The 20684-nt window shown below is 41.5% G+C and overlaps 2 protein-coding genes across 4 annotated transcripts in view; one reads left to right on the top strand and one right to left on the bottom strand.

The window, feature by feature from the left end:
• Positions 1–840, bottom strand: part of LOC140122421 (autoimmune regulator-like) — a 36050-nt gene extending 35210 nt beyond the window's left edge. For 2 of the 3 annotated variants that reach the window (XM_072143256.1, XM_072143259.1), the window contains exon 1: positions 739–840. The gene's annotated coding sequence lies outside the window, so the exon portion shown is untranslated. The other variant, XM_072143258.1, reaches the window with a different exon arrangement.
• Positions 702–14697, top strand: SCLY (selenocysteine lyase). Its single transcript, XM_072143260.1, has 13 exons — positions 702–880; positions 4003–4065; positions 4205–4317; positions 5000–5100; positions 6301–6466; positions 7151–7278; positions 8102–8266; positions 9066–9172; positions 9895–9931; positions 11967–12050; positions 12676–12775; positions 13269–13344; positions 13607–14697. Exons 1-13 carry the CDS (start codon positions 801–803, stop codon positions 13767–13769), a joined length of 1383 nt encoding a protein of 460 aa, XP_071999361.1. The 5' UTR covers positions 702–800; the 3' UTR covers positions 13770–14697.
• Positions 14698–20684: the final 5987 nt, after the last annotated feature.

Raw genomic sequence — 20684 nt, 5'->3', positions numbered from 1 at the left:
ACTCTAAACAAATTTTTTTTTGTCCCTGTGACTATTGGATTTTCATGGGAGCAAGGATTATTAATAAAACATTAGACACCTTACATCTGATCATTGCAGTGTGGGAATAAAGTAACATCCAGAGAGCTTCACCAGAGGTCACAGTGAGTAGAGAGGTCCGTTTGTAACTAGGGGTCGTCTGTAAGTCGGGTGTCAATAAGTCAGGGGCTGCCTGCACTTAGGGCGTGTTCAGACAATGCATTGTCACATTTTTTATGCATTCCAAAGGCATTAGCCTGGATCACATGCTGAGGTTTTATCACGTTTTCACTGCATCTGCTAAAACGCAATGTAACCTCATCATGTAATCAAGGCTGAAGCCTTTGGAATGCATCAAAAACGCGACGCAACACATCATGTGAACGCGTCCTTAGGCTGACATTACAGCGACACAGCTGCCCCTTAGCACAAACTATAAAACAACTTGGGGCTCCATCTCACCACTCAATGTTCACACAGCGCTGCCTATTGCCCTTGTCTTATCATAATTTTGCTCGTGACTCCATTAATAAAATCTGTGACACTCTGTACTGCCACAGCCTGCACTTCTACTGTGCACCACTAGGGGCCGCTGTGACCCTGCACATGATCAGTTACCAGACATAGGAGCAGGAGTGAAGAATCTGTGTAATGTACGACACATACAGAGTATAACATGACTACAGAACGTGAGGGCTCCACAAACATCAACCCCCTCACCCTAAGCCCTCCAGCCCGCCCTATACTTCCGGTGACAGGAGCCGCTCTAGCAGCTGTACTCTATGGTCAGCTGCCGCTCTGTGGCGTCGCTTCGCTCTCTATGGTGTTCTCTCCTCCGGAGCCCCTGTGCCGGATCCGTCCTGTGAGTAGCAGTGTGTGACAGAGGCTGCTGGGGGCGCTATCTGCTTAGTGGAGATATCCAATGATACATTGGGGCTTAGTTGATCAGTATGTGAGGTGCAGGACCTTCTAGACCGGTCATGGTGCTGGTCCAGATGATCCTAGTACACAAAACAAGGCACTTTCTATACGGATCCATATGGTTCCATTTTTATTTTGTATGTTATCAGGTTTTATCCAAAACGTATTTACAGCCTTTGCTCTACGACGGATCTGTGAAAAACAGACAGATGACAAATGGCGTCTGTATGCTTCCTACTGATTGGCTGGAATGGACCGGTCCAGGATGGAAAAACAAATAATAGTGACACATTTCTGGCCAGTATCATTGTATACTGGACCGATCTGGATTTCTTCCCACAATCCATTGCTGAACCTAAAGGCTTACGTGCTGTATACAGCAGCTCAGCCTGTATATAATAGTACAGTCCACATTTGGTGGGGCAGGTTATCCCTCTAAGGCCAGCTGCACACGAACATACTCGGTCCATGGAAACAGACCCATGTGCTGCTCCGAGCCCACAGACTGAGCACAGTGCGCTGGACAGGAGTCCTTGCATCATAGTGATATAAGGACTCCCTTTTTCTCTGCTTTGATCATAATTTTACAGGCCCTACTTTTACAGCTTGGTGGTTGTCAGACTAATTAGACTCAAGCATAGGTTATTGACCCTTCCCCAACTGACCAAATGTCAGCTGACACGAGTCCAGAGTTGATCTCAGGAGTAGGACCAGGTCTCCTGCTACAACACACAGCAAGAAACCTTTGGGAGAAGGTAGAAGCAGTCTATTACCACTTCTGCCTTTTCCTTTCCTGAAGTAGTGCTATGCAGTGAATAGCAGACCAAGCGGTCCTGTGATCGACGGATCTGTGAGAGTTAAGAAGAGCTGATGTACCCAGTACCACTCTGCCCCAAACATTTGCCCATACAGGGGGTTGTTTTCCCCTGTAAAAGGGGCTCTTATGGATGCTCCTGTTACAGTGGAAAACTTGTAAGAGAAAAAACTGTGAAAATGTTCCTAGAGGTCTTTCTTTACCTCATGGGGGACATATAAAGTTAAAAAAAAAAAAAAATAATAAATATGAATTTATTATTTATAAATAAACAATAATATGTCCCAGGAAATAAAGAAAAAATCCCTCCCCGCTACGCTATTCAAAACAAGCCCCCAGACTGTACATATTATATATCAAAACAACCATCACACGCTAAGGAATTAATTTGAAAATTTTAAAAATATAAATTATATACCGTATTACAAAAAATTTTCCCTTGTTTTGTAATTTTAACCCCCACAAAAAACAATCTGGAAATAAAAAAAAAAGGGTCCTATAACATTTTTAAAGGGGTTATCCAGGTTTAAGAAATAACGAACTTTTAAGTGTGTGTACTGCTTCTCTATATATTGACTCATTGACAATGCCTTGAATATTGTTATACGTTGATTTCAATAAAGTTTATTGAACAGAAGAAATAACTTAGGGTCAGGCTGGGACCGGCTACAGGCAGTCCCTGGGTTACATACAAGATAGGGTCTGTAGGTTTGTTCTTAAAGGGGTTATCCGGGTTTAAAAAATTTTTTATGGCCGGGCTGGGGAGGGCTAGTTAAACATAATAAACATGGACTTACCTCCTCCAGCGCCGCCGATTTCCCGTGCCGCGGTCACTTCGATCCGTGCCCCTGTAAACAAACAGGGGTACATAAGCCGCGCACAGGGAGCTTCTGGTCCGCGTTGTGGACGGCTCCTCCCATCCGTCCCTATCTCTCAGCGTTGTAAGCGCTGGGAGATGGTGCGCATGGGAGCATCCGGCCGGCCGGAAGCTCCCTGTGCGCCCTTGTACTGAAACCGGCGCACGGAGAAGACGGGCCGCGGCGCGGGACATCGGCAGCACCGGAGGAGGTAAGTACATGTTTATTATGTTTAAATAGCCCTCCCCAGCCCGGACATAAAAATTTTTTTAAACCCGGATAACCCCTTTAAGTTGAGTTTGTATGTAAGTCGGAACTGTATATTTTATCATTGTAATCCCAGACAGAACTTTTTTGGTCTCTGTGACAATTGGATTTTAAAAATGTTGGATTGTCATAAGAATCAGGATTAACACTAAATCTTCATTACAGACACCTGTGATAACTGTTATAGCTGATTATTGTAGCCTAGGACCAAAGTACAATAAATTACCAAAATCCAGAGGTCCGTTTGTAACTAGGGGTCGTATGTAAGTCGAGTGTTCTTAAGTAGGGGACCGCCTGTATTTAAAAATAATAAACGTGTACTTGCCTCCACCGGCGGCGCGGGGGTCGGCCACGCCCATCCGTCCCAATCTCTCAGCATTGTAGGGCGCTGGGAGATGGTGTCGGATGGGAGCCTCTGGCTGGTCGAAAACTCCCTGTGCGCCCCTGTAAACAAACCGGCACACAGACCAGACGGACTGCGGCGCGGGACATCAGCAGCGCCGAAGGAGGTTAGTAGACATTTTTTTTTTTTTTAATAGCCCGCCCAAGCCTGGCCCTAAATTATTTCTTAAACTCGAATAACCCCTTTAACTATCCCTATGTGTCACAGGGAAAAAAAGCCACAAATATTTTGAAGGCAGTGCACAAAAAAGAGAAATTTTGGCCCTTACACACAAATATTCCATAAAAATGCCCTGGTCTTTAAAAGCCTTGTCAGTGAGGGGTTAATAATGTCTTTAATAACCATAGTTCATTAACCAGATGTTATTGAGATCTTATTGTATATAGATACATTGGAATACATTCCAGATCATATCTACAGGAGGGACACAGACTTGAGAAGCTTTATGTATACCAGTCATTTTGTATCCATTTTTTAAATTTATTATTTCATCCTTTTCCCTTATCTCTTTGTTACAGTTTGTCAACAGTTAGGCCCTATTACAAAAACTTACAAAAAATTGTACCGTTTGGTACGGGTAGCATACAGCCACATGCATTTCAATGGGCAATACCTCCATCCATATGAATGGACGTATTGTCAACCTTTGCAGTCTCTCTGCATCTGGTTTTGGTAGAGAATAACACTTTGTTCTGCATCTTTAATCTTTCTCTTTTTTTTAGACTTCTTCTCATGGCGACAAATGAGGATCAAAGGCCAGAAAAGACAGAAATCCCAGATAAATGGTGAGCCACATGCAGCACCTTCAATCTTCTATTTTTCAAGCTTTGTCTCATTATTATTCTATTTTAATTTTTATGAAATGTTTTCCTTCCTTTTTCTCTTTATTAACAATTAACACCTTCTGTCCCGATGCTTACACAGGAAGGTCTACTTAGACTATAATGCAACGACTCCTCCTGCAGAGGAAGTAGTGGAGGTTGTAACATTGGCCCTACAAGAAGCTTGGGGGAATCCCAGTAGCAGTTACAGCGCAGGTGAGATTTTTACTTCGCTGCTCATGAATACAGCTGGACCCACACTATGAGACCATCTCGTTAGGATTCTAATCTTGTAGCCCTTATACAGGGGGGAATGTACAACTGAGAAATGCTCGTTAAAATGTATTATATAGGATGTCCTTTTATGGATAGGAGCATTCACTTGGCATCATATGTTTGTTTCATGGTTCACATTTTAGATTAGTTCGTCTTTCAATTACATTAAAGAGAGAAAAGCAGAGTTATAGATGGAAACTAAATAAAATAAAGCAGAAAATCATTAATATAGATGAAGTAAGCATTCTGTAGGGCTAATGCATTGTTAATGTAGGCCATAGGCCTTGTGTTTGAGACCTATCACATTAACATGGATCGTCATCTACAGTAACATTTGCTACATGTGTAGTCCACCAAGTGGAAGTGTTTAATGTTTAAAAAGTAATCCTGCTAAAGCAGTCAGCGCTTGTCTGTAGCCGTGTTACTAATGTACGGCCTTGTAAATGCTTAGGACTCGCTGTCGGCTTCCGCTAGTTCTTGCTGCATGGTGAACTAACAAATATCTCTTGTACTAATTTTGGGGCCTCCATGGAGTCATCATGGGTGGAGGATACCGGGGTAGTCAAGCTGAGATTGTTTGCATGCTCAATGTATGCATTTATGTTATTTATTTCCTTTGCAGGATGCAAGGCCAAACAACTTATAGACACAGCACGGGAACACATAGCCAGGATGGTGAAAGGAAAGCCAGAAGATATCATCTTCACCTCTGGAGGGACAGAAGTGAGTGGACTGTTAGAATATACAGTACAGTCAGTCCCTGAGTTAAGTACAAGCAGGGCCAGTTTTAGACAAAGTGTGGCCCTTGGAAAAAACTAAAAGCGGTCCGTAAGAGGCTCCTTTATCCCTGCACAATAATAACACTTACACCCTGTATTATGGTAAGGCAATATCTAATATGGGACTGTAGGAGAATTTAATAGGAGATCGACAGATGATGGGTAGATTGATGATAGAAGATACATTTGAAAGATTATATAGATATATAGACAAATGATAGATTTATAGATGTGTGTGTGTATATATATATATATATATATATATATATATATATATATATATATATATATATGATACAAATAACTTCGACACTATGCAGAAAAACAAAAAAGAATGAAAAAATACCTTTGTAGATGTATTCCATGTGTATGAGCTCATACACATGGAATAAATCTACAGAGGTATTTTTTCTTTTAAAGTGGTCTGCTGTTTGCTTTTCATTTTTGATGTAGAGATAGATTATAGATAGATACAGTAGAAAAGAGATAAAAGATGGATAGATAATAGATAGGAGGTAGATGGGTATATATAGAAGATAGATAGATAGATAGCTTTTTGTCTATCTATCTATCTAGATAAACAGTTAGACATATTTATAGATAGGAAAAGTCCACATGCAGGGGCTCTGTGTAAATGCCCAGTTTGCTGATATGTTCTATAGGTTTTATTCTTAAGTTGAATTTGTATGTAAGTTAGCTCCAGAAAAAGTATTTTTTTCATTTTTGTCCATGTGACAATAGGATTTTCATAATAGGGAATATGGATCAACAATAAAACTTAAATGCTGAGACCTTTGATAACTCTTAGGTTGACCATTGCACCATGGAGCTAAAGCTCAGTAAATGGCCATTTGTTTCTTTTGGTTCCTGTGTTGACCCCATAAGCACCCCAACAACACAGGCAGCGATCAACGATTGCGTGGTCAAGGGGTTCCCTCCCCTCCCAAAAAAAAGGAATGTATTTGTCCCAAAAAAAATTAAAACTACAACATTTCCAAGAAAACAAATCATGATGTTCTTTGAATACAGTGAAAACAGATCACTGTTACTGTTAGGGTTAAAACGGGCCAGTTTAAAATTAATGAATCGAAAACTGCAATGTGTGAACCTGGCCCTAGATAAATTGAAACCGCTGCTTTTTCAGGCCAACAACATGGTGTTGTGTTCAGCTGTGGAATACTTCAACACAAGCACCAGGAAAGAACAAAGCCGCTCTCTAGAAAACGCATTGCCACATATCATTACCTCAAATGTGGAGCATGACTCTATAGCACTGCCGCTGAAACACTTACAGGGGGCTAGTAAAGCTGGTAAGTATTATCCTATCAAAACTTTCAAAATGACTGGAATTGTGATTTCATCTGCAGAAAATGAATTCTGCTGACACTCCCATTAAAACTACATGAGTTTTAATTTACTGGAAATACTTTGTTACAGTAATCAGAGTATTGTTTATACTATAATTATTGTATGATTGAATATTCATCCATTTTATACCATCAACATCAAGCATAATAAACCGGGGACACTTACACATAGATCCAGGCACTGTGACTGCGGTAATCTTCTTATACTTGTTATCCTTCCTTCTAAAATCAACTTTTAATTATTATAATTATGCAAATGAGCCAGATGGGCTCTGGGAGGCATTATCAGAGCTCCTCTCAGGGGCTACAGCTTCATAAGGAGGACTTCCCCCTCCCTCTGCCTGCTGTAATCCTACACCGTGGGAGTGGGAAGTTTTTCTGCACAGTGTTGCAGTCTGTGAAGCTACAGAAGGGCTGTGATAACACCCCCAGTAGCTCAGACTCTTTATCATAATTATAAAGGTTGATTTTAGAAAGAAGGCAGCCATGGATAACAAACATAAGAAGATTATCACAGTCACGGTGCCTGGATCTATGAGTAATGTCCCTGGTTTATCATGATGGATTTTGATGTTAGATTTCCTTTATCTCCATATTGTAGAAATTATTTATTTCACTTTTTCTTAGAGGTAACCTTTGTGCCAGTTTCTACCACGTCGGGGCGTGTGGAGGTTGAAGATGTCGTCGCAGCTCTTCGTCCAAACACATGCCTTGTTTCAATAATGTTGGCAAATAATGAGACTGGGGTCATCATGGTAAGTGAGTACATGCCTGACTACATGCACAAAATACAAATAGTATAAGCTGCGTCATTTTGACCAAACCTATTGTCCCAATTTTTAACACATCTGCCTGTTTTACTTTGCTTTGATGCAAATTACTGATTGTTTAAGGATGTTTGGTGCATGTGCATTTTTACCTATTCAGAAAAGTCAACAAAATTATGGAATACAGGTGGTCCCCAGGTTACATACGGGATAGGTTCTGTAGGTTTGTTCTTAAGTTGAATTTGTATGTAAGTCAGAACTGTATATTTTATATTTGTAACCCCAGTCAAATTTATTTTGGTGTCTGTGACAAATGGATTTTAAAAATGTTGGATTGTCATAAGAACCAGGATTAACAATAAAGCTTCAATGCAGACACCTGTGATAACTGTTATAGCTGTTTATTGTAGTCTGGGACTAAAGTACAGTAAATTCCCAACATCAGAGGTCCGTTTGTAACTAGGGGTCATCTGTATGTCGGGTGTTCTTAAGTTGGGGACCGTCTGTAGTTCAATATATATGGAAATATGTATGATGCCAACTCAATTCAATGCTCACAGCACAGATGAGCTTTAAATGTTAAAGGACCTTTGATGATGTCAGGATTGGGGATGGGCGAGTCTCCTGCTCTTTCTCTTTTGTAAGGAGGAGAACAAGTTTTGGAAACATAGAAGACAGAACATGACAGTACATACCCAAAGTCATTTGTTTATTCATTGATTATTATTATTTGTTGTTATTATGAATAGTGCATTTACTATAATATACATGTATTTACCTGTGTTTTGCTTGTATTAACTCTTTACTGCAGCCAGTTGCTGAATTAGCACAACACTTGGGACACATTTCTGAAGAACGAAAGGCTCGGGGTCTTCCCCCAATTCTCTTACACACAGACGCTGCACAAGCACTGGGGAAGATCGGTGTTGATGTTCAGGAGTTGGGAGTCGATTATTTGACCATTGTCGGACACAAGGTAGTTGGATCTTGCCATTTCCATCAATGAATATTAGATGTTTATCTTACTTCTGGTAATAGGGGTCCTGGCTGTGAAATGCATACTATGAGGATTATTTAAATAGCTGTTTTTGACACTTTTATTGTCTGTGTCATTAAATGCCCATATTTATTTAAAGGGTTGTATCAAGATGCATTTCTATCTCCTATTCACAGGATCAACAATCTGATCAGTTGTGATTCAGCTGCTGGGATCCCCACCGTTCTCGAGAATGTTCTCACTAATTGAATGAAGCGACAGTAATATGGTAGCGCCAGAAATTGCTTAGCACAGCGCTTAGCTCTTTCAAGGTCATTGAATAGGAGCGCTGGAGATATCTGAACGATGTGCTCTGCCAATTCCGAAACCCGTTCTAATGATCAATGAGAGGGGTCTTAGCAGTCATATCCACACCAATCAGATTGGTAATCCAACTTGGTACAACCCTTTAAATAGGTGCTGAGGTGCTGCCATCCTTAATTATCCTAATAATAGATAACAGGCCCATCGATATCCTGGTTTGGAAATGTACAACTGCTATAAGCTAGAGCAATTTAATGTTTAAGAGAATAATATATAAATTTGGGGTTTATTTCTACTTTTCTATACAAATGTTCAGAACTAAATGAGCTCCGTTATTGCACAATGTTAACCGTTGCAGCTGTAGTCTGCACACTGTACTGTCCTGCATGCTATATACTGATGTCAGCTATGTTTCAATACAATTGTTGTTATCCTTTAATATAAGTAGTTGCTTTAATTCTTATATATTTTTCAGTTTTATGGGCCTCGTATTGGGGCTCTGTATGTGCATGAAATTGGAAAGGAAACTCCTCTACTACCCATGTTATATGGAGGAGGACAGGAGCGGAATTACCGACCAGGGTAAGCTGTCTCAAACACCCTATTAACTATAAGCGTTTAGAAATGGTTGTTGTAGATCCTGCCTATCTAAGGATTAGCTGATAGATTTCAATTTTGGAAGCAAACAGAACAGTTATGAGCTGAGCCTAAATACATTAGGTGAGAGTACATCATATCTTGCAACACATAATTCTGCTCATTCTATAAATAAGTGCCATAGGTGTTGCCCTTTAGGCACTGTTCCTTGCTGGGTGTCTGCGCTGGGATTGTGTCGCATGTGATTAGATTTTGGCACAGCGGTGGCTTCCATGAGATAAATCTGGGGGGCGTGCTGTCGTGTGTTCCGACTGATTTGGATTGAGCGTGGGATTTAACATTTCAAATTGGGTCGCAAGACAATGCACTTACATGAAACATGAAGAAGAAGGTGAACCTGAGCGGGGAAGCGACACATTCAGGATATCGGGTGCACTATCTTAGTGAATCGCGGCAGAGAGCATTATCGCCGGACAGTGCACTTTCAGTGAACTTTGTTGGACAGGTAAGTAAATGTGCCCCAATGTAATCAGTCTAGAGGGCAAAAAATAGAAGGTGATTCTTCCGAATACAAATTCAACATTAATTGAAATAGAGTTTGCCATTTCTTGATATTTCTTAGCATTGTTTTGGAAATGTTGTATAACTAATGTGTAGTTAGATGATACAATGTGGCTGATTTGTTAAGTCTGTATGTTTATTTCCAGAACAGAGAATACCCCTATGATTGCAGGACTTGGAAAGGTAATTTTGAGCCCCTTTTTATAAATCTTTCCATATTTATTGAAAGGATTCTTCAGTAAAGTTAGCTGTATTTCAAAGGGAATCTGCCCCCTCTCTGGCAACATAAAACGAGGACCAGCACCGCGCATTTGTGCGCAGCCTTCGAAAAACGATGAGGCAGGAAAGAGACTCCCTGCATCACACTCTCACTCAGCTGGGGTTGACACTACTGTAAAACCGGACTGTATCTGTCACTGACCTGAAATAGGGAACATCACAAAGAATGTGTAAAAATCAAGTCAAATTTCAAGCTCTTTGGGGGATATTTATTGTATGTTGGCACACTCTGGCCTCCTGATGTATCTAGCAGCGCCTGCACCAATCATAAAATCCTAGAATTGTGTATTGATCGAAATTGGCACAGGCTATAGCTAGTGCAGGGCATTCATGCCACTAGGTGCCCCTCATCCACGCAAACTTGGCATGGAGGTGGCATAATTGGGGAAATGATCACCCAATTCCTGTCTGAGGTTGGTGGGGATGCAGAAACCACAGCTGCACGTCAGCTAGAGCAGTAGTTTAGGCCTTAAAAGAGTGTGGCTCTTTGCAGCTGACCAGGAGTGCGGAGAGAAGGAGAGAAATAAGTTTATTATTTTTACAGCCCCTCCCCAGCCATATACACTCACCGTCCACTTTATTAGGTACACCATGCTAGTAACGGGTTGGACCCCCTTTTGCCTTCAGAACTGCCTCAATTCTTCGTGGCATAGATTCAACAAGGTGCTGGAAGCATTCCTCAGAGATGTTGGTCCATATTGACATGATGGCATCACACAGTTGCCGCAGATTTGTCGGCTGCACATCCATGATGCGAATCTCCCGTTCCACCACATCCCAAAGATGCTCTATTGGATTGAGATCTGGTGACTGTGGAGGCCATTTGAGTACAGTGACCTCATTGTCATGTTCAAGAAACCAGTCTGAGATGATTCCAGCTTTATGACATGGCGCATTATCCTGCTGAAAGTAGCCATCAGATGTTGGGTACATTGTGGTCATAAAGGGATGGACATGGTCAGCAACAATACTCAGGTAGGCTGTGGCGTTGCAATGATGCTCAATTGGTACCAAGGGGCCCAAAGAGTGCCAAGAAAATATTCCCCACACCATGACACCACCACCACCAGCCTGAACCGTTGATACAAGGCAGGATGGATCCATGCTTTCATGTTGTTGACGCCAAATTCTGACCCTACCATCCGAATGTCGCAGCAGAAATCGAGACTCATCAGACCAGGCAACGTTTTTCCAATCTTCTACTGTCCAATTTCGATGAGCTTGTGCAAATTGTAGCCTCAGTTTCCTGTTCTTAGCTGAAAGGAATGGCACCCGGTGTGGTCTTCTGCTGCTGTAGCCCATCTGCCTCAAAGTTCGACGTTCTGTGCGTTCAGAGATGCTCTTCTGCCTACCTTGGTTGTAACGGGTGGCGATTTGAGTCACTGTTGCCTTTCTATCAGCTGGAACCAGTCTGCCCATTCTCCTCTGACCTCTGGCCTCAACAAGGCATTTCCGCCCACAGAACTGCCGCTCACTGGATGTTTTTTCTTTTTCGGACCATTCTTTGTAAACCCTAGAGATGGTTGTGCGTGAAAACCCCAGTAGATCAGCAGTTTCTGAAATACTCAGACCAGCCCTTCTGGCACCAACAACCATGCCACGTTCAAAGGCACTCAAATCACCTTTCTTCCCCATACTGATGCTCGGTTTGAACTGCAGGAGATTGTCTTGACCATGTCTACATGCCTAAATGCACTGAGTTGCCGCCATGTGATTGGCTGATTAGAAATTAAGTGTTAACGAGCAGTTGGACAGGTGTACCTAATAAAGTGGCCGGTGAGTGTATATATTTATATGTATTACCAGAAAACTCCTTTTAATAAACTCTCATATTTTTACAATAAAGTATGTGTAAATCCATAATAATTAATGTACAATTGACAAGAAAAGTATGAGCGGGTGCACTACACCTTTAAACAGTGACTCGTTTTCCTTGCAGGCTGCAGAGTTGGTGAGTTTACACTGTGCTATGTATGAGGATCAGATGAGAAGTGTTCGGGATTATTTGGAACAAAGGTTACAGGTGAGAAAGTTATCAAGTACAAATATTACATTTTCAGCATCTTATATGGCAGTGATGGCGAACCTTTTGGAGACAGAGTACCCAAGCTACAACCAAAACCCACTTCTCTGTCGCAAAGTGCCAACATGACAAATTAAGCAGTAACTTTTTGATCCCTGCACTATCAAAAGTTTTAATCGTATTGGCGTCCTGAGTTCACCAATACAATAGAAAGAGGATGGAGAAATTTGGATTGTAGCTTCCCTCCAGGGTCCCCTGAAGAGGAAGAATCAGGGGACCCAAAACAGGAGCTCAAATGACAATGCATCTCTGTCCACACATTCTTGCTCATCCTGTAGTCATGGCAGCCAAGGATGTCGCTTTAAAATAGCGCTGAGCGTGGCACGTCCTGGGCTGTCTTGGATCACAGAAGAAAGCCTTGAGTCCTAGCTGCCAATTCCTTGTTGAGGTGAAGTCCTGGGTGCCCACAGAAAGGGCTCTGAGTGCCACCTCTGGCACCCGTGCCATAGGTTCGCCACCACTGTTATATGGTTTAGGCTATGTGCACTGCTTTCCTTTTTGAAAGACTGTATTGCAGCACAACTATGTTCAGTGCATCATATTTTTATATTCTACCATATTACAGGCTGTCTTTGGCAATAAGATCCGCTTTAACTCTCAATTCCCTGGAACAGATTGTCTTCCTAACACCTGTAACGTTTCATTGCTTACACCTGCAGTCCTTGGTGAGTAGTTTATGAATACCGGTCATTTTGTATCCATTTTTAATTTGTTATTTCATCCCCTTCCCAAATCTCTGTTACAGTTTGTCAATAGTTAGGCCCTTTTCACACAAATATTTTTTTTCTGTTGTATCCTACTGGTACCGTTTTGGTACGGGTAGCATACAGTCACATGCATTTCAATGGGAAATACCTCCATCTATATTAACGGACTTATTGTCAAACTTTACCATATTGTACACAGGAAAAAGATAGAGCTTGCATTATCTTTTTTTGTATGTACGGCTATGCCACCTCTCTATGGTGAGGGGATGGTTTAGTGCTGCTCTCTCCAGTCTGCGGCTGTATGTCTCAGGCAAGCATACATCTGTGTGAACAGGGGTTTATGCTCGTAAAATACTTATCTGCTATGCAGAATACGTTATATATATATGTGTGTATGTATATATAATATATGTATATATAATCAGTTTACTTTAATCCTTTTTCATTACAGGCCGTGAGTGGCTGTCACATTGTGATTATCTATTGGCTAGTGTTGGAGCAGCCTGCCATTCAGACAGAGGAGACAGGTATGATAATTTACTCAGATACCAAAATCTTTTTTTGTATTGCGCTTTATGTTTCTATTTTGTGGACAGCATTCTTTATATTCTGTATAATTTACACATTCGCCTGCATTTATCAAAAACAGTGCCAACTGCACCAGGTGCAGTGTGCAGAGGGCACCAGATTCATTAAATTGTTGCCACATCATCCAGAACTGTTAATTTTTGTGAATATACATATCCGGAGAGTTTTCTGCTTGTATGTAATCATATCTTTATCCTACAGCGCATCCCATGTGCTGCTGAATAGCGGAGTGCCCCCTGATGCCGCACGTGGCGCCATTCGCTTAAGTGTTGGCCGAGACACATCTAGAGAAGACGTGGATTTGATTGTTAAAGATCTCAAAAAAGCTGCAAAGAGACTGGAAAAGAAAGAACAGAAAAGCTGACGCTCCTTTTTGTTTACCAAGAGACTATAGGGAAGATTCTACAATGTAGTGTAAAATTACTGAATAATTTCACCTGGTAAGATTGTATTACACTTTCCACAGGAGAGGCGAATAATGTCTGATCCGTGGGGGGTCTGAATTCTGGGACACCTTGCAATCGGCAGAGCAGGTCCTCCTGACCTGTCCTGTAATAAACAGGACTTACGGGATTGGCCATCTGCTGATCCCAGGTTACTGTTAATACTGAGTTTACTGGTGAATCCTCAGTAGAGCATCTCTGATCTGTGTTTAACAGATGAAGGAGGAAACTGCACTCAACCATAAAGGGGTGATCTGTTACATATTTGGCCATGGAAATTGCTTTGAGTTGGCCCTTGCAAAATCGGCACTAGCCATCCCATCTATAACTAATGATGCAGATTAAAGAGCAGAGAAAACGCGTCTGCCACAAAACAAAAGTTTTGTGTTGCGGCTGCACTGTGTCCGACAAGACAGAAAAATGTGCGCCTAAAGGGGCTGTTACTGCATAGTCGGAAACCCGAAAAGAAAACTGCAGTTTGCTCTGCTTTTGATAAATCTGGCCCATTGTGTAATTGTCCCTTGTATTATGAATTTCTATATTGTTATTGTTAGAAGGATTCTGGTGATCCAAGCATAGATCTTAGCCCAATGATTTTAATGTGAGCTGTTCTGTTGATCCAACAGAGAGCACACAGAGAAATGTATTTCTATGGGCTCATACCCACGGCCACGCGTTTTAGCCAACTAGGGCAGTCTTTATTGTTGCCATGCAGGCCACAAACAGGGACCACGGATCCATTGTTATCAGCCCGTAAAATGTACATGTTTGTGTGTACATAACCTTACTTTGTTATTACAAATGAATGCACTAAAAGTATAGAATTAAAGGAAAGTCAGGTTTGAAGAATGTGAGTGATATTTTTTTCTATTCAAGTAACCAAATATGAATGCTAAAACTAAAATTATGCTGGCCTCATTCAGACAAAAAAGATAATCTCACAAAGCTGTGCCTTGGGAATTCGCCCTTAAACCGAACCTGTCACAAGGAATGTCATTCTTAGCTGGTGAGAGGTTTGAATAGACTATACTACGCTGATTTTAAGAATAGCTTTGTCAGCATTCTGATTCATTTCAATAGTTAAAGTGGTTTTCCCATTTCAGCAAATAAATGTTACTGTTTGTATAATGAAAAGTTCTACAAATTTCTAATATTCTTTTTGTATTGGGTCCTCACGGTTGTCTAGATCTCTGCTTGCTGTTCCACTATAGAAAGCTTCCTTGTTTATTTCCAGTGGACAGAAATCTGACCATGGTCACACAGGTGCACGGCTCGTTATATCACACGGCTCTGATTACTCTCTGTGATACTAATGAGCCATTCACCTGTGTGACCATGGTCAGATTCTTGTCCACTGGAAGTAAACACTGAAGCTTCCGAAAAAATTACAGCAAGCAGAAAACGGTGCAGAATTGATACAGGAAGTATATTGGAAAATTGTATAACTTTTTATTACAGAATAATACATTTAATTTGCTGAAATGGGAATACTCCTTTAATGTAAATTAAACTTCTATAACTTATATAACCCTTCGATGCCTGACAGGTTGGGGAGGGGGGAGGGAGCTGGGTCAGTGTGTTGGAGAGGAGACTGACACAGTCTGCAGCTACCCCATCCCCAGGACTCACCACACGCTGCTGGTAGGAAGCTAGGCAATGTGAATTAGGCTTATAAAAACTACTGAAATGATTCACAATGCATTTTAAATCCTGAATAGGAAAGCCTATTGCAATATGTCAACAGCTAAAAATCACATTTCTGGTGACAGGTTCATTGTAAGTTTGCTTGAAAATTTCCTGCATTTGTTCCCAATCATTATAACATATACACACATTGAGCATCAAAATGACAATTGTTGAATCAGTTTTATTAACAGAAAACAGGGAATACAATAAAAATATACAGCATATAACAAAAAAATTGCCATCCAAAGAAAAACAATTGCACAGTACACAGGACCACCATACAGTGAAAAATATTTCAGATTCCAGAATATAGAGGAAGCTTACTGCAGCCCAAAAGGCAGCTTAATAGTTAACCCAGAACATGTAGCATTCTCAGCCTCACATAATGTAAAATATAATATACATTGGAAACAGCTTGCAGGCATGCCTACATGACACCATTGGTTGAATAGGAGAAACAATCTAGGTCTCACGACCTGGGTCAGCTGTGGGGACAGCCTAACATATAAATGCACACTGGATACACACAAGAGGTAAGTAAAGGAAAGAAATTATACCAGGCAAGAGGGTTAATAGCATTATAGTATGATTAAAAAAATGGGGAAAATTAGTTATATTAGTTACAGGTCAGTTGGCCTAATAATAGAACTCTAAGAGCCCATAAACCACAGCCCCGGTTCCCATAGCCATAAGAATCTCTCATGGGTGTCCAGCATCAATGGAGACAGTTCCTCCATACGATAAAGGAGAGACATCTCCTGGGCCTATTCCGACAATGACGGGCAGACATCAGAACGGCAGTAATGTGGAATCACAGCTTCAGCCGCTATCAAGCGGGTGCCTATAGGGCCCGGGAGCTATAAGATAAGAGTGCAATGTTAGGGGAAGCATCCACCTGCTTACCTGATATTTGTCTATGTATAAAATACCTGGTTGGAGCTCACCCCAAGTCCACCAAAAGTGCAGCATGTCACCTTTGTCTACTCCGCATTGCCAGGAGAAATCCGGAACAAAAGGGAAGGCTCGGTGCAGCATTGTTGGTACCTGGTACCACCTGGAGACAATTTTTGAACCCTTTTTCTGGGCCGAGCATGCTGATGACACTTTGAGCATTGCCATTCCCAGATACGTCCCAGATTCCCGCTCCCAATTCTGGACGTATCCAAGCCTTGACAGGACAGAGTAAATCTGTGATATGGCATGTGAGAGCACCTTATCCCCTGCACTAGTAACAAAGGACCGTAATTGTGAATACTCAACCCAGGACACTGTAGCTGATGCGGACGAAATTCCCCCAAGGGAGGAAGAGGAGATCCCTGTAAAATGTCATACATGTGACGGACCTCAAAAAGCATGATACACAATTTATGACACTTTTTTTTTTTCATTAATCTTATCTTTATTATCATACAAAAATCTTGCAACATGTTCTCTCATGTAACAGAGTGATAATAATGAAAACTCTAAGAACAGAGAAATAAAGGAGTGATCATCAGAAACATCTCATCACAACATATAAATGGAAGTAAGTAGATTGTGTGGAAGATAAACTGATAAAATTGTGCTAGATTTCTGGAATAACCCCCCCCCCCCCCCAATTTTTTTTAATGTTTTCCTCCACTGTTCAACTTATAGTAACACTGGTTTGTGTCTAGGAAAAGCTGCAGCTTGTCTAATGTGTGATCTTCTCTGGGCTGTCAGTTTAACCCCTTAAGGACGCAGCCATTTTGTAGCTTAAGGCTCAGCCCGATTTTTTGGATTCTGACCTGCGTTGCTTTATATGGTTATAACTTTTGAACACTGTTACTTATCAAAGCGATTCTGAGATTGTTTTTTCCCCACATGTTGTACTTCATTTTAGTGGTAAATTCTGGCAGATAAGTTTTGCGTTTATTTACAAAAAAAAGAAAATATGATAAATTTTTTGAAAAATTTGCCATTTTCGAAATTCTAAATCATTGCGTTTTCAGGCAGATCGATTTACCACCTAAATAAGTTGCTGAATAACATTTCCCATTTGTCTACTTTACATTTTCATAATTTCTGAAATGTTTGGATAATTTATTTTGATGTCACGCGGCTTACAAATAGAATATCACTTTTCCGGATTTTCAGAATTGACTATTTTGGGGATAAATACAGTTTTGAATGAAATTTTACATATTTAGCATCAAAACCCCCTATATAACCAACCCATTTTCAAATCTGCACCCCTCAAGCTATCAGAAACAGCTTTTACGAAGATTGTTAACCCCTTGAGATCTTCATAGTAATTGAATCAAAATGGAGGTGAAATTTAGAATGGTCATATTGTTCCCTTATACGTTCATTTAGCACTAAAATTTACACATTTCCAAAATATAAAAAGAGAAAACCCACCATACAATTTGTTCTGCAATTTCTCCTGAGTGCAGCGACCCCCCACATGTGGCTGTGACTTGTTTTATGGGGGCACAGCGAGGCGCAGAAGGGAAGGAGGGCGCTGCAGCTGCCAGGATTTTAGTTTCCTCATTGTCCCCTTTTGAAGGCTATAAAATTTTCGCTTTTTCGTTATTGGGGCCATGTGACGGCATTTTTTTTGCGGGATGAGATGCTTTTTCCATTGTTACCATTTTGGGGTTGGTATCACCTATTGTTGAAAATTTAGGAACTTTTTTTGAGGGCAGGAGTAGAAAAGCATCAATTCTGTACTGGATTTTTTACTTTTTTTTTTTTTTGGTGTTCACCGTATAGACTAATAATCATGTTATCTTTATTCTATGGGTTGATACGATTACGGGGATACCAGACATGAATATATTTTCTTACGTTTTACTAAATTTGTCAAACAAAACCCTAATGTGGGGAAAAATCTATCATTTTTGCATCGCCGTCTTCCAAGTGGCATAACATTGTTACTTTTTTGGCTACGGAGCTGGTTGATGGCTTGTTTTTTGCGGGACATGTTGTACTTTGCACCAGTATCATGTCTGAGTACATATGGTTTTTTGATCGCATTTTATAGCATTTTTTTGTGGGATTGAAAAGGTAAAAATCATAATTTTTGGAGGGTTTATAACAGTTTTTTTTTTAAGGCGTTTATCGTGGGGGTTCAATAATGATTTACTTTTATTCTACGGGTTGTTACGGACGCGGTGATACTATATATGTGGGGTTTGTGTTATGATTTAGACTTTTTTTTGAGTTATATGTCTCTTTATATGTTTTGGGAGTTTGGGGCATTTTTAGTGATTTATGACTTTATTTTTTTATTGAATAACTTTTTTTTTTTTACTTTTTCACTTTTATACCATGGGACATGAAGAAGCAATCTTCTGATTGCTTCTTCATGATAATATTCTGCAATACTGATGTATTGCAGAGTATTATCAGTGTCAGCCTATACACTTGCATAGGCTGGCACTGTGCCAGTAAGATGACGTCACAGACGCCATCTTACTGGCAATTCTTGCAAGTAACTCTGGGGTCCAGATCGGACCCCAGAGTTGCTATGGCAACGATCGGCGCCCCCCGAAAACGGTTCGGGGGGGCCGATCGTGGGGGAAAGACCCCCCAGATGCTTGTTAGATGCCGCGGTCGCGCTGACCGCGGCATTTAACGGGTTAAGCACCCACGATCGGAGACAACTCCGATCGCGGGTGTTACACTGGGGTGCCGGCTATTAGTTACAGCCGGCACCCCGTGTTTCCCGATGCCGGTTCGGCTCTGATCCAGAGCCGAGCCGGCATAAGCGCTGTGGCGGATATATCCGCCACTGAGCGCTAAGTCACTGCGCTCCGTGGCGGATATATCCGCCACGGAGCGTGAAGGGGTTAATTGAACAGCTACACTCACCGGCCACTTTACTAGGTACACCATGCTAGTAACGGGTTGGACCCCCTTTTGCCTTCAGAACTGCCTCAATTCTTCGTGGCATAGATTCAACAAGGTGCTGGAAGCATTCCTCAGAGATTTTGGTCCATATTGACATGATGGCATCACACAGTTGCCGCAGATTTGTCGGCCGCACATCCATGATGCGAATCTCCCATTCCACCACATCCCAAAGATGCTCTATTGGATTGAGATCTGGTGACTGTGGAGGCCATTTGAGTACAGTGACCTCATTGTCATGTTCAAGAAACCAGTCTGAGATGATTCCAGCTTTATGACATGGCGCATTATCCTGCTGAAAGTAGCCATCAGATGTTGGGTACATTGTGGTCATAAAGGGATGGACATGGTCAGCAACAATACTCAGGTAGGCTGTGGCGTTGCAACGATGCTCAATTGGTACCAAGGGGCCCAAAAAGTGCCAAGAAAATATTCCCCACACTATGACACCACCACCACCAGCCTGAACCGTTGATACAAGGCAGGATGGATCCATGCTTTCATGCTGTTGACGCCAAATTCTGACCCTACCATCCGAATGTCGCAGCAGAAATCGAGACCCATCAGACCAGGCAACGTTTTTCCAATCTTCTACTGTCCAATTTCGATGAGCTTGTGCAAATTGTAGCCTCAGTTTCCTGTTCTTAGCTGAAAGGAGTGGCACCCGGTGTGGTCTTCTGCTGCTGTAGCCCATCTGCCTCAAAGTTCGACGTACTGTGCGTTCAGAGATGCTCTTCTGCCTACCTTGGTTGTATCGGGTGGCGATTTGAGTCACTGTTGCCTTTCTATCAGCTCGAACCAGTCTGCCCATTCTCCTCTGACCTCTGGCATCAACAAGGCATTTCCGCCCACAGAACTGCCGCTCACTGGATGTTTTTTCTTTTTCGGACCATTCTCTGTAAACCCTAGAGATGGTTGTGCTTGAAAATCCCAGTAGATCAGCAGTTTCTGAAATACTCAGACCAGCCCTTCTGGCACCAACAACCATGCCACGTTCAAAGGCACTCAAATCACCTTTCTTCCCCATACTGATGCTCGGTTTGAACTGCAGGAGATTGTCTTGACCATGTCTGCATGTCTAAATGCACTGAGTTGCCGCCATGTGATTGGTTGATTAGAAATTAAGTGTTAACGAGCAGTTGGACAGGTGTACCTAATAAAGTGGCCGGTGAGTGTATGTCTCAATAATTTTATTAGTTGTGCCAAACGCCTTCCAGTTACAGATGATGGATTGAAGAGTGCTCCAGGAGATGTTCAGAGCCTGCGATCCACTTTGA

This window comes from Engystomops pustulosus, chromosome 3 (assembly GCF_040894005.1).
Source record: "Engystomops pustulosus chromosome 3, aEngPut4.maternal, whole genome shotgun sequence".
Taxonomy (NCBI): Eukaryota; Metazoa; Chordata; class Amphibia; order Anura; family Leptodactylidae; genus Engystomops; species Engystomops pustulosus.
This window is presented reverse-complemented; position numbering and strand designations above follow the sequence as displayed.

Excerpts from the sequence above, each read along its gene's own strand:
- SCLY (XM_072143260.1), top strand. The coding sequence starts at position 801 with ATGGTCAGCTGCCGCTCTGTGGCGTCGCTTCGCTCTCTATGGTGTTCT. Across the intron at positions 5,101-6,300 it reads TCACCTCTGGAGGGACAGAA|GCCAACAACATGGTGTTGTG; the intron begins GTGAGTGGACTG and ends CTGCTTTTTCAG. Across the intron at positions 7,279-8,101 it reads ATGAGACTGGGGTCATCATG|CCAGTTGCTGAATTAGCACA; the intron begins GTAAGTGAGTAC and ends TCTTTACTGCAG.